This window comes from Vigna unguiculata, chromosome 7 (genome assembly GCF_004118075.2).
Source record: "Vigna unguiculata cultivar IT97K-499-35 chromosome 7, ASM411807v1, whole genome shotgun sequence".
In the NCBI taxonomy this organism is placed as follows: Eukaryota; Viridiplantae; Streptophyta; class Magnoliopsida; order Fabales; family Fabaceae; genus Vigna; species Vigna unguiculata.
In genome coordinates, this window is record NC_040285.1 from 5,399,799 (window position 1) to 5,413,597 (window position 13,799).

A 13,799-nucleotide genomic window follows, 5' to 3' on the forward strand; every position below is an offset into this window, starting at 1 on the left:
TTTTAGAAATATATATTTAAAAGAAAATGTAATATCAAACGTAATGAAAATAAATATTACTAGGCTCTAAAATTTTTTATAGTTAAAAATTAATACAATATAATATTTAACAATTTTAAACATAAACATTGTTGTCTTTTAAACAATAATAGAGCGATAGGGGAGAAAGAAAAATGAGATAAAGAAAGAATAGAGGTGAAGGAAAGGCAACAAAGAGTGAGATTAGGAAAGGATAAAAAAGAGAGGGAACAGCGAAGAAGAGATACAAGAGAAGAAAATGCAGAGAGAAAAAAAGTGTTATCATTAATAATGTTATTAAATAGATAGTAATACAATGATTTTAATATTGTTAGACATGATGTGTATAATATTTTTATTTATAAGAAAATAAATTACCCTAATATTGTCTGTGTAAATTTCAAATTATGTTGACATTATTTTTTAAAAATATTACAATAAGTAAATGTTTTACTAGTTTTAAAAAATATTAAATTATTGTCTTTTTCACATTACAAGGGTGTTTTCTTAAATTTTAAAAACCTTGCACATTAAAAAAAACTATGATAATAAAAAATAGTGATAATTTGAGAAAAAAATTAAATGCATGTAACTTAATAAAAAAATATATCTATTACATAATTTATAAATTTTAAAGAAACACATTTATTTTTATGGACCATTGTCACGGAAAGATATCAAGAATTTGTTATTTTTCATTGACATAATAGAAAATTACATTTATATCTTTGAATGAAAATAAAACAAAGTTGTGTATGAAAGGAAGACGAGTTTGTAATCTTTTATATGATTTTAATGTAATTTTTCATACTTTACTTTTTATTTATTCTAATAAATTTTCATATAATAATAAATAATTAGTGAACTTTGAAACGTCAATATCAAAATTCTCTCTAAATAGTGAGTCTCACACTCTTCCTCCTAAAGAGTCCAAAACTTTGGTTAGAGATTAAACAAGGACCAAAAAAAATTGTGAAGATTGGGCTCGTGCCAACTCTGCAGTATTTAGCAGCAGCAGCAGTAGAAGTTAAATTACAACATCATTCATAACAGATTTCTCAAAATGCATTCATTCTTGCCCCACAACTAATCACAATTTAAAAAAGACCGTAACAGTATATCAGCATCGTTACGACTTGCAGATCTTTCTGTAACTATTCGCTTTTGAATATCTACTGTATCAAAAGATAAATTAAAGGCACTGTGATTATTACCTTTTCCCCTGAAAGAAAAAATGAGGTGGCTGGTTGATGAATATCTAATGCATCAAAAGATAACTTAACAACCTAAGTCCTAAAATGGATTAGGTGATTGATGATTTGCAGACGGGGCATGATGTTTTCCTCTGGAGCCAAGGATCAATACACTGCCAAGAATAGATTAGAGCAAATTAGCATTTTATAATTTCAAAATAGAAACAAACAAATATGCTTAATGGTCTCACATCTTTGTGAAATTTGTGCAAACAGGGAAGGTGGCGAATAGTTTCTCCCTTGACTGGGGTCTCAAGACATATAGCACATGGCTCTGTCATGTTGTCATTCTGTGACAATGAACATAAAACATATCAGCATTGAATCAAAAATCAATTCCATTTTCCCCCAGAATTGAAACTGGACCAGCAGATCATGAAGGGTTGAGGGAAAAAGGAGACAGTGTTAAGGGTCATCCAAAAAGTGTATAAAGAATTTCACCAGAAAATAATAACTGACCTGGATGGTGGACTGTGGAAGGCTATTGATCAGATTAGTAGACGCACCAGTATGTTGGTGATTTCTCTCGTCAAGGGCCAATAACATTTCATAATCACTTCTGCAAGAAAACATGGACCATAAATTCATAACAGAGATAAAAGAAATAAAACTTTCTGTAAACAATTGCGAAGCCACCATACCCAAGAACCTAATTCAAAAATTCAGATATCAAGGATACAAACTTATGCCAAAACAGAGTAACATTATGGGGCCCTTGCACAACAAAAAAACTCGTGTTTTGATGACGTGCAGTACTACTTAACATACAGAATGAAGAACTTGTACGCGGCCTCCCCACATTGGTACTTTTATCTCATTCTGTCCTCTCACTTTCTAAGTTGTTACTATTCTAAATTTTAAGAACCAAAAATTAAGCTTAATTTTAGAGATTAAAATAAATGAGAATGAAGCATAGGTTATGCGCACAAAGTATAAATAAATTATCCAATACAAACTTACTCATTGAAATCACGTCGCCCGTTAAAGATGCCATCAGCAATATCACTGAAATCCCCCATTGAATTTTCTAAAGCTTCCAATATATCAAGTCTCTGTACAGGAGAGATGGATGCCATGGAAAATTAAAATTATACATGTGCAGTACCACATAATCCCAATCCAAAATTTACAAATTCAAAGATGTATGCTTGTATGCTAAGAGACTCACTTTGAGGATGAGATTAAGCAAAAGTACAAGTTCTTACTATATAACAATTTGGTGGGGAAGCAAGAAGTTATGGTGAAAATTTTTAATAAGATTTTACTTTTGTCTCGAGTTCGGTCTGTTCAAAATATCCCCTCACCTTATTGTAAACAAGTTTTCCTTGTACATAATTCCAAAGCTAGAGCAGTGTTATCAAAATCGGCTATGGTAGCACCATGTCAGAAATTGGTGACAGTTGTACCTGCCACCACAGAGGTGGCAATGCTGGTTTGACATCATGGCCACTTTGGACGTCCCAGAACAGACATCGTGGAAATCACATTTCAGAATGAAAGAATGTCCAGCGAATATTGTCAGATTTGTGACCCCTTTCGAGAGGTGGAAGAAGTCTCAGGTCAATGCATCCTGACCCAGACCTGAGGAAACAAATCCTGACTTCTAAAAGGCAGTTTTTGGTCCTTTATAACCCAACTCAAGCCCAATAAATTAAAAAAAAAAAGGAAATGGAGTGGATTAGGTCATAAACCTGAAGTCAATCCATGTCCAAAATTAAAAGGCTAACCTAGCCTTAAATGAACATAGTTGCAGACCCGTTCCGCCACCTCAGTGACAAAGACGCCGCTGCCTACAACTAGTTCCACCACAGCCGGCAACTAGTTTCGCCTCCGCCAACACCTGCATTCTGTTTTTTTTATCATTACTTATTTTATTAACATCCATCTTTAGTTGTAGGGGTAAGCTAAAACTTCAAATCTTTAATTTAAATTCAATCCATAATCATCCAAATTCATATTACTTTGTCTATTTTAATGGATTTATCTCAAATCATATTTTTGGATTCTATGTCCAGTCCATTTAATTGGATTTGGATTTAAATATAAAATAGATTGGATAATTTTTTGGATTTTGAAAATCAAAAATTAAGGTGAGCTTTGGATCAGTTCAAGGTATGCAAGATTAGGTTGAGTCACGCCCAAGTAAGATAGAACCGGGTTGAGTTGAGCCAAGTTGGGCCCAAGTCATGCAAGGTAGGGTTAGGCTAGGCCTAAGTGAAGTTGGGCCATACCATACCAGTCCTTGCATATAAATGAAAAAAGTAAATGCATACTTTATTTGGTTTTCTTAAGTACAAAATAAAATAAAACAAGAACCTGGGGAAAAAGAATTAAAAATACAAGGCACCCGAGTTCCGTGCGCCAACCCCCACTCCTCTTTCTCCACCATATGAACAGTGGAAACTCCCATTAAAAACCCAGTTAATGGAGGAATGCCTTTAAACAAGTACACAATAAAATACTCTAGAATTATTTTATTAAGATAAGGAATTAATTACAAAAAAATGACTGCATGGTACCAAGACATGACATTGCAAGAAAATTTACGTTAGGAAGTCATGAAGGAATGCAAAGAGAAGAAAGATAGATAAGAAAAGAAAGAAGAAAATATTATAGGGAAAATGTATGAGGATACCATGTCTAAGTCCATATCCAGAGGAAACCGGGGGCCTCTTCCTCTAGATGGCATGTTAGGATTCCGAGTCCTACTTGTAGCACGACTCCTCAACTGTGACATTCTATTAGAGAAAGAAACTACAGGCATAGCTCTCCTTCTAGAAGAATTCTGATTAGGCCATATACGAGGCTGTCTGTTTGCCCTAGGAAGCCTTGCCTGTATATTGAAAAAGTAGATTTGTCAAAACCCCCTCTACTCAGCTATCAATTACTATATCTCTAAATTGACCAACTTTTCAACTAACAAAAAACTGGCAAGGCAACAAGATATCCTCTTGCTTGAGGGTACAAGTTCTAATAATATTTCTCTAGCATCCTGTTAACTTGGACACAGAATAGCATTGAAATACGCTCATCACAGATAAATTCTAGAGAATTGTACAGTTATGCCAAATAACAAAGATAATGGTTATGTTCAGTGGCGGACGGACCCAAGTATAGTTGAGCCTAGGCAAGCACCCCCTCTCATGTTTTAAAATTATTATCAAATATCTGGAAAAAAATATTTTGCCCCCATAATCCCCTAATTTTGCTCCCCTTGTTTCTTTAAAAGATTGCTTCATTGATACTCAAATAATTTCTAATTAAAATCTGAAATTGAAACTCCTAATTCTTCATTATAAAATTCAATTAAAAGAATAATTTATTATTCATAATTGCCCTTATTGACTTAGGATCTTAGGTTATGTTATATGTAGCTTTCAAGTTCCTTCCAGACATTTTGACCCTTAATTCAACACCATCCATAAATCATCTAAGTTTTATAAAAATATTTGAAAGGGTTAAATAAGTACATACAGGACATTTTAGCATTGCTGCATAAAAGGAAGCCTCTTAACAACATAATATTAAGGGAAGCATACAAGAAACTTAGTTTATACATAAAGGAGTTTTCTGTAACATATTCATTTAAGAAAAAGGAAGAAAAGGCTTAGTTACAGGATGATTTATGCTGGGACTATCAATGGATGTAGGCAGAAGATCCTCTGCATGGTGCAACTCCCACGCTAAATGTTCATCAATCTGCAACAAGTCAACATATGATGAAGTTGTTGTAAAAAAAGAAATATATGCTTAAACCACACCTCATAAGAGGCGAGAAAAATAAGAAAAGAAACGAAAAGAAAAAACCAACCCCTCTGTTTTCAATGAAATCATCATGATACAATTGTTCTTGGAGTTCACGTGCCAAAATCTCATCTGCTTCCACTTGTCTTGCTCGAGCTTCCAAGCTATTGTTGTCATTATCATCTAAATCTTCAGATGATCTGTACCTTGGCGTGGATACCAACTCAACCACTTCAGGATCCAAGCCACGGCTCCGAGATGAGCTTGCTGAGTTCCTTGGTGTGGATAACAACTCTACCACTTCCGGATGTGAACTTGATGATTCCCCAGGTGGTTCACGTCTTCTTTGCCTTTTAGCCAGAATGTCAGCAGTAGGACGGTTAACAGCTGATTGGTCCGCATCTAGCATGATCACAGAACTTGGTTGTGCGGTATGATCTGATTGAGAACCATGTACATGTGTGCTGCTTTGATTACTCCCGAGGTTTCTTCCATCCACTATGTGTGTATTCCGCCTATTAGTAAATCTTCCAACACCATTATTTCTCGTCATGCGATGCCCATGTACATCATACATGTGCTGATTAGCATTCATGTAATTACGAGTAGTTCTCCAACCATCTTGTACTCCAGAGTGTTGAAGTGAATTTCTTGTATCATTACTGGTACCAGTGACCTCTTCGTGATTGATGGCAGGGCTACTGAAGAAATATCAAATTCCTTTTCAGTATTAGCCAACAGAAACAAAAGATGTAACCAATTTAAACATGTAGACAATGTTACGTCCTTTTCACTTTCCAAAACGATTCTATAAACATTAGGGACCAATATTTAGTTTGAATTTTACCAACCAAAGAAAAAACTTGCATAGCAGAATGAAAGTATTCATACCTCCAACAGACTTTGCAATGACTCCCTGGTTAGGAAAATATTTGACAAAATTATGAAACATGGATTGCAAGCTATAAGGGCAATCTATGGAGACTCGATCTGAAAAGCTGAGTGAAGTCTCAAGAGGTCCACTCTTGGTGGATTTAGATTTCACATCAACTAGAAATATGGTAAATGTAGCCCCTATAAGGCTTTTTGCTAATCCTCACCATAAGATCCAGTTTTGTAAGGTGGACATTAAGCCCAAATTCTTAACACAATCAGAACTACCCTAATGCTAGAGGAAGACTTTTCTAACTTGTTATTTTTCTGAATGACCCTTAGTTCTAATTAAACGTACTTGTGTCAAAAACTTCAAGAAGTTCCAACAACCCAGTCAAAAATCAATGATTATGACGATCAATACTCAATAAATATGCATTTTTATGGTAAAAATTTTTACTGCAATAAATGAACTGCATGCATGCCTTTTGACCAAGAAAGAAGAAATAATCTCATTTCATTTTCCGTTGTAACCCCAAAAATTCCTTTCCGTGGTAAACTCTAAGAAAGAGAGAAACGTTGGGCTGAAACCATATATTTCTGAGACAGCAGAGGTACTTTTTTTTTATATTGAGAGAAAGGAATCAATACAACAATTGAAGGAGATTTTATATTCTCTAATAACAAAGACATGATACAGGAATAAATAAAAAACATTCCTAATAATACATATATAATCTAGATATTTATATTGTATCAGTTCCTCATTTCTATAATTATAACAAAGAGAACCAATTTCTAGTAAAATGTGGACATATTGGATAGCCTTAGCAAGTAATTAGATTCAATACATTTATAAGTTATATGATTCACTAGCTTGTTAAAGGCTTTACAGCACCTAGTCAATTATCAAGCTGCTAGCAGTTTATTCATATAATGTAATAAAAATTCCATGCAGATAAATCTTGTAGAACTCTTGAGGCAAGATTACCAGCAAATGATGATATTACCTTCAAGTCATCAACTACAAATTAGAAAGAACTTGAAAGTGAAGCATGGTCACGTTACCTGCTAGCAGTGCAAATAGTTCCAGCACTGCATCCATTCAATGGAGAATAAATACGAACTTCCTTTCCTTTAACTCTACCATTGCCTCTCTCTCTAGCAACTATGTCATCAACACTATTTGGTGACACTGCATTGCTAGAAAGCGCATGATCAGCATGGCTCTGTTCAACATCTTCAGTTTGAAGGTTTCTCTGTTCAGCTAATTGTTTAGCCCTTGTTGCAATATTAACAGGTAAAATACACCCATTTCGCACCAATCTCTTGTTCTCTCTACCTCGTGGAGAGGGGGAAACAAATGAAGGCAAAGACACTTGCTTATCATTTTGGGATCGATAATCCTGAGACAGAGAAATACCCTTGCCACGATCCACAGATGTATTAGAACCTGGAAGTTTACACTTTCCAGTGAAGGGATTTCTAGATGTAACAGACGAATCTGAAATGGCTGGCGACAAAGAGTTCCCAATAGCTGCTTTGGGTGCTTTCTTGTCTTCAGTTGCATGATCTCTTGATGCACCAAGAGAGAAAGCTGGTTTCAGTTGTTGGCTCGGTCCATTCTCTTCAGTCAAATCTAAAACAGGAATATCTCGGTGAGATGATTTAGAAGAAACCTTGGAGTTTATACTTTTCCCTCTCTCCATCTTTTCAGCTCCACTAGAATGCATTGTTTGGCCTCTCCTAAACATGGGAGCATTTTGAGAAGGATAAGATTTCTCTGACGGGGACGATGTAGTACAGAAATTATTATTCATTTCAACTGCAGCATTAAAAGCTCTGCCCCTCTTCTCAGGATTACATAAACGTTTTTGATCATCACCCCTCACAGTTATTCTATCTGGGGTATCAGGAACTTCCACAATTTGATCAATTTCCATATCTTCTGCCATGTCCTGTTTTCAAATCATAAGAGCGATAATGAAACATTGCACAAAAACAGTAAAGTAATAAATACAAATGACAGTAACTTATGCACATGAAAAAGTTCCATGATGGACCATATAAGTACTCTCCATATTCAGATGCTATTAATGCACAAAAAACACTCTACAGCCCAATCTATTTAACCCTAAAATGGTTGCAAACCAGATAACATATATAATTCCAAATTTGAACCCATTAGCAGCTGAACACCAAGGCGCAACTTTGCTGCTGCACCACGGGTCGCCCTCAAATACAATATATTTTAACCAAAAAAGTTTAATGGGAAGAAATTCAAAAGGACAGAGGGGAGAAGAATGCAAAAGGAATAGGAGGACAAGAACCTCCCCTTAAAAGAAAATCAAAATCAAAAGCACAGAACAAAAGATATCGGCGTAGAAAACCAGGACAACCCAAACCCTCAACATAAATGCAAGGAAGCCCTTTAAAGGAACATGTGTTTTACACTATATAGAAGTCAAACACCAAAGTAGAAATGGTTTTCCTTAAGAATGCAAGAATTTACAACCACAGCAAGAAAATATTGGACATTGTGAACAAAAATTGTCTTCTTTCCATATACCAAAAATTAGTAAAGCTGGAAAAAAGGTTCCAAGTATAGATGTCACACCAAATATTCTGTAAACAATTCTGAGCTTGCAATACACAATAAAAAATATCTGGGGTACATTATCCACATTTTTCATATTCCGAAATAAATTATTTCATTACAATTTGTAAATACTAGTTAATCAAATAGAATTTAGTGAATAGCACAAATCTAAAATATAAGAAGAAAAATTTAAAGCTTAGCACAATTTAAAATTACCTTATTCCAGCAAAAAAGAATAAAACTTTTTTTAAAAGAAACAAAGAAAAACATTGTAGAGTTAAAAAATGTTAGCTTCTGATATAGCATAGCATCAACATATCCTAATTTTAAATTTTTTGAAAATCTAAAAGTTCAAACTCTTTTCCCTATATGAAGAGTTTTCTTTACAACAATAACACTGAAAGGCAGATGAATAAACTGAAACATCCAAACAAAAACCTAACATAATAATAACGAAGAAAAAAGTTCCAATGTATTTTACTCTTCACAACAATGTTAGGATACATAACAAAGACCCCCCGATTTTAATAAACCATGATATACAAAGGGTTATAGTATAGAAACCTAATAGGTAGTCAAAGGCTTTTAGCATAGTAATATAAAAAACCTTGAGAAATATTACAAAAAAAAATAACTATAGAAACCTAATAATTAACACAAACAAGATACGTAAAACCCAATTGTTTGGACATGATAGTTTGAATGCTCGAACCTAGCACCCAGAGGCCACAAATTGAAGCAAAACCTACAAAAAAAACTAATGCAATCTCCCAATAAAAACTGAAATGTAAGAGGCATACATAAATGACTGGTACCAACAGTAAAAGAAACAGAACCCAATCAAACTGACCTGAAACCAGAATTGCTGCTTCAATCAAATAAAATAAAAAACAAATTGAACTCAAATTTGAAATCACATAAATTACAAATTATCATCTAACGTCACTGAATGATTTTCATAAAAATCACAAAAGAGATCAAAATTGGAGCAAAACAGTTCAAATTCTAAAAAAAAAATGTGAAAAGAAAGTTACTTCACTGTACCCACAAAATCAAGCGAAGAATAAAAAAGCGAAACCTGAAACAAATGGATAAAAAAGCACCATCAACCTCAGATAAAAATTCGACAAGCTGTGAAAAATAAAAAGAATGAAAACCTAACCACCAACGCAAAATGAATCAGATAGATGATAAAATCGAACAGTTCACAAACAAAAAAACAAAAACAAAAAATTAAAAGAACCAACAAGAATCTAATTGAGAAATGAAAAGAAAGCATTGAAGCGCATTTCAAAAGCATAAACGAAGCAAAGAAAATTAAAAGGAAAAAAGGTGAAAAAGAATACCAGATTAGTAGAAAGTATTTTTAGTAAATTTGAACGATGAAGATGAACACGACAGAGAAGAGAAGGGACATGGATTTATCAGTGCGGGAAAGATGCCGGGTCGGTACGATCCGACCCGAATTCAAGGTGGATAGAAGAGCCCAAACCAAATCACAGAACAAAGGAGACGTGAACAGAGAAAACTTTCATATGTTATTTCCGTTACAAGAGAAATTTTTAAAATTTAACTAATTATTCAAACAATAAATAATTTAAAATAGTGAACTTTGATTGGTATATGTGTATGGAAAGTTTAAATAATTTAGTTATAGAATGTAAATAAATGAAAATAAAGTATTTAAAAATAGCTCAGCTTTTACATTAATATTTCATTTAGTTCATGTAGATAATTACATATTATAATTAAAATGCATTTTAGTCTCTTGTTAAAATACAATTTAGTTAAACATTTAAGAACCAAGTTGCATCTTAATACTAAAATGAGAGATATGTTTGTAAAGAAATATGATTCTGAAAATTTGAGAGTCATTTTTTAAAATGTTATTAATTTAATAACAATCACTAACTCATAGTAAACTAATATATATGTTTGATTTGTTTTCAAAGTGATTCTTGCATATAGAAACCCTTCATATCATCAGTTAATTTGTAGTGAAATGAACTGATTTGGACAAGAATGAGATACATGCACGTAAACTATGCTTATATTAAAATAATAAAGGATTATTTTATTATATAATATAATATGGAAAAAATATATTAAACTATATTCAAATAAACTTTGATCGGTACATGTGATTAAAAAATTAATATTAAGACTAAATTGATAAAATTAAGCGAAAATAAAGATTAAATATATATTTTAATTATATATTTAATTTTAAAATTAATTATTTTATAAATAATTTATTTTTAATCATTACTTTAAAAACCTTTCTTTTTTCTTAAATAATTATTTTAAAAACTTTTTTTTTCTTAATGCGTGGACTAAACTGTTTGTTTTTTTTTTAATTTTATATTTAACAACTATTTTAAAAATTAATTACATATTTATTATTGATCTTAACTTAAATTTTTTAAAAATTAAAAAATGCAGCGTCTGTGTATTCGTTAATAATATATAAATCAAATATTAATAAAAATAATATGTATAACTATAATAAGAAATAATAACAAGTATAATAAAAATAATATGTATAATTATAAATGGTTAACTCATTAATTATTAATTATCCAGATTCCAATTACTAATATATTAACTATCTATAAGACTTCAATCACTAATTCATTAATTATCTATAAGACTCCAACGGTTAATTCATTTAATTTTATTATAAAATCTATAAAGTAAAATAAAGTTTAGAAGTTATTTACGAAAAAAAAAAAAACCTCAACAAGAAAAATCCAAAACTAACTTTGAACATATCACAACAGTAAAAGTTCTGTTTGAGACCTTTGAAGACTAAAAAAAAGGTTAAATTATTGTTTTAGTCCTCTAATTTGTTAGCAATTTTTAAAATGGTCTTTTAATTATTCAGTGTCTCAATTTAGTCTTCAAGTTTTCAAAAGTGACTCAATTTAGCCCTCAAAGTTAACAGCGTTAAAATCAGTAACGAAACAGTGACATGACTGTTTTACTTTGTCTCACTTGGAATTACGTGGCCTGTAACACTGCGCTTATGTGGAAGATGATTTCGTTTGATTCTAATTAGGGTTATTGATAATGGAATTGGGATCAGGTGGAAAACGACGTCTTGAGGCATTACGTTGGTGTGAGAAATTGGGAGCAACACCCATTTCGTTCGTGTGGTTGTCGTCTGTAATCGAAATCATCGAGCATTCCAGGTGAGTTATGCTTCGAATTTTATATCTTTGCGATTTAGGGTTTTGTGGATTTTGTTTTTAATTACTAAAATTGGGGGGGTTTTGGGTATAGGGTTTTTGATTTGGACGCTTGATTGTCGTTTTCAGTTGAAAATTTGTTTAATTTTTTTGATGTTTCTGTGTTGTCCCACCATTTTCACATTAGTGTGTAGTTTGTGGTCCCCTTTTAGCGGGGTTAGTGTATCCTGTCGGTTTGTCGGTGGTATTTGTTGTAATAAAAGTATATTGTTGTGGGTATGTGGACATTTCACAGGTTCACAAGCAATACTCACTTTTTGTGATGGAAGATGACAAGTTTCAAGTGGTTATTCACCATGGAGGACATTTCGTGAATGAGTGGGGAATTAAGTATGTTGATGACCAAAGAAGCTAATTGTCATGTGACCAAGACAAATGGTCTTACTTCGAGGTGCTTTCTATATTGAGAGAAATGAGTTATATTAATGTGAAGGACCTATGCTATTCAGTAGGAGGTTGTACAGTGTTGGAGGAAAGGTTGTGGCATTTCGTTGATGATGTTGGTGCACTGCATATGGTCGAAATCGCGAAGCAACGTGGTGAAGTCCGTATGTATGTCATTCACCCAGTTTGTGTAGCAGAAGAGGTGCATATGTTGAAATATTATCTAGCTGAGGATATTGGTGAAGAAAATACTGGTGTGGAGAATGACATTGGTGTGGAGAATGACACTGAGGTTGAAGTTGTAGAGGATTTACGAAATGAGGTTGAGGTGGAGAGTGAGGCAAATGTGTTAAGAAATGAGGTTGAGGTGCAGTGTAATGGTGCAGAACAAGTCCAGCCTGAAAGTGGTGAGGTTGAGGTGCAGTGAGGCAGAAGAGTTAGAACAAGTGCAGTGTAATGGTGCAGACCAGGTCTAGCCCGAAAGTGGTGAGGTTGAGGTGTAGTGTGAGGCATAATAGTTAGTAAATGAGGCTCATGTGCAGTGTGAGGCAGAAGTTTTAGAAGAGGTGCAGTTTAATGGTGCATAACAGGTCTAGCCTGAAAGTGTTGAGGGTTGAGGTTAAGGTTCAAAATCTGGGTGAATCACAGGTACAACCTAAGAGTGGTGTCTTGCAGGTCCAGCCTGAAACACAAAATGTGGAAGAGGTTTAGATTGAAGATGGTTCCTCCACTGATTCCATACATGAAGAAAGTGATGGTTTATTTGATGTGGACAATATGTGCCTCCAACCCATACACCAACTTTTGATGAAGGGCAAAATTTGTCAAGTCAACAATTTGTGCCTCCAACCCAACCATCAACTTCTGATCAATCTGTTCCTCCAACCCAACCATCCAATTCTGATGTAAGTGCAAATATGCCACCAGCCGTGATTTGTACACAAGCTTCAACTTCAACTAAACCAAGGACTACCCAAGAGTCAATTCCATCAGTTCCAGCACATCCCACTACAACACCAATTCCACCACTACGTCCCCCATCATGTGGCATACCTAATATAAGGCCAAAACTTCAGCATAGGCGGGGTCGTGTTTGAAAACCATGAAAATATTGTGTTAATCTAAATCTGAATCTGATGTTAACCATGAAAACCATTTGTATTTTATATTTTGTTAGTGGACAAGACATAATCTGAATTTGATGTATTTGGTTTATGTAGAACTTATTGTGGTTGTATTTTGGAGAAACACTCTTGATGTAGTATTTTGGAGCAAAATTGATTGTGGTATTTTGGAGAAACTCTGATGTTCTAATTTGTAGTACTTTGGAAGCATATAAATGAACAAGTTTATATATAAACTTTGATATTGTGATATATCACAAGTTTCCTTGTTTAGTTACAATCCTTTTCTGTGTGATTTATGTGCACTATGTAATAGCCAAAAACATATAAATGAACAGGTTTATATATAAAAAGAAAATACACAAAGTTCACTAATTTTGGAACTTTATATATGATATGAAAACCAAATACAATTTTGGTGCAGTATATCATATCACACCATACCACAACAAAACGTAATACAAATAACTCATTCACAACAAATTAGGGGCTTTTGATCACTACTGAAACTAAGAATACATTCACTAGAACAAGAACACAAACAATTCCTATTAAT

General features: G+C 33.3%; 1 protein-coding gene across 1 annotated transcript; it reads right to left on the reverse strand.

Moving 5' to 3' along the window:
• Window positions 1-974: 974 nt before the first annotated feature.
• On the reverse strand, window positions 975-9,907 carry LOC114191682. Its single transcript, XM_028081026.1, has 10 exons — window positions 9,834-9,907; window positions 9,527-9,565; window positions 6,957-7,846; window positions 5,083-5,716; window positions 4,887-4,970; window positions 3,907-4,104; window positions 2,232-2,323; window positions 1,731-1,830; window positions 1,463-1,561; window positions 975-1,384 (listed from the first exon to the last, which is right to left on the reverse strand). Exons 3-10 carry the CDS (start codon window positions 7,841-7,843, stop codon window positions 1,322-1,324), a joined length of 2,157 nt encoding a protein of 718 aa, XP_027936827.1. The 5' UTR covers window positions 7,844-7,846; window positions 9,527-9,565; window positions 9,834-9,907; the 3' UTR covers window positions 975-1,321.
• Window positions 9,908-13,799: the final 3,892 nt, after the last annotated feature.

Coding starts and splice junctions, on each gene's coding strand:
- LOC114191682 (XM_028081026.1), bottom strand. CDS start 7,843: ATGGCAGAAGATATGGAAATTGATCAAATTGTGGAAGTTCCTGATACC. Junction 1,831..2,231: donor GGGCGACGTGATTTCAATGA/GTAAGTTTGTAT, acceptor GTTTTCTTGCAG/AAGTGATTATGAAATGTTAT. Junction 1,562..1,730: donor TTCCACAGTCCACCATCCAG/GTCAGTTATTAT, acceptor TCATTGTCACAG/AATGACAACATGACAGAGCC.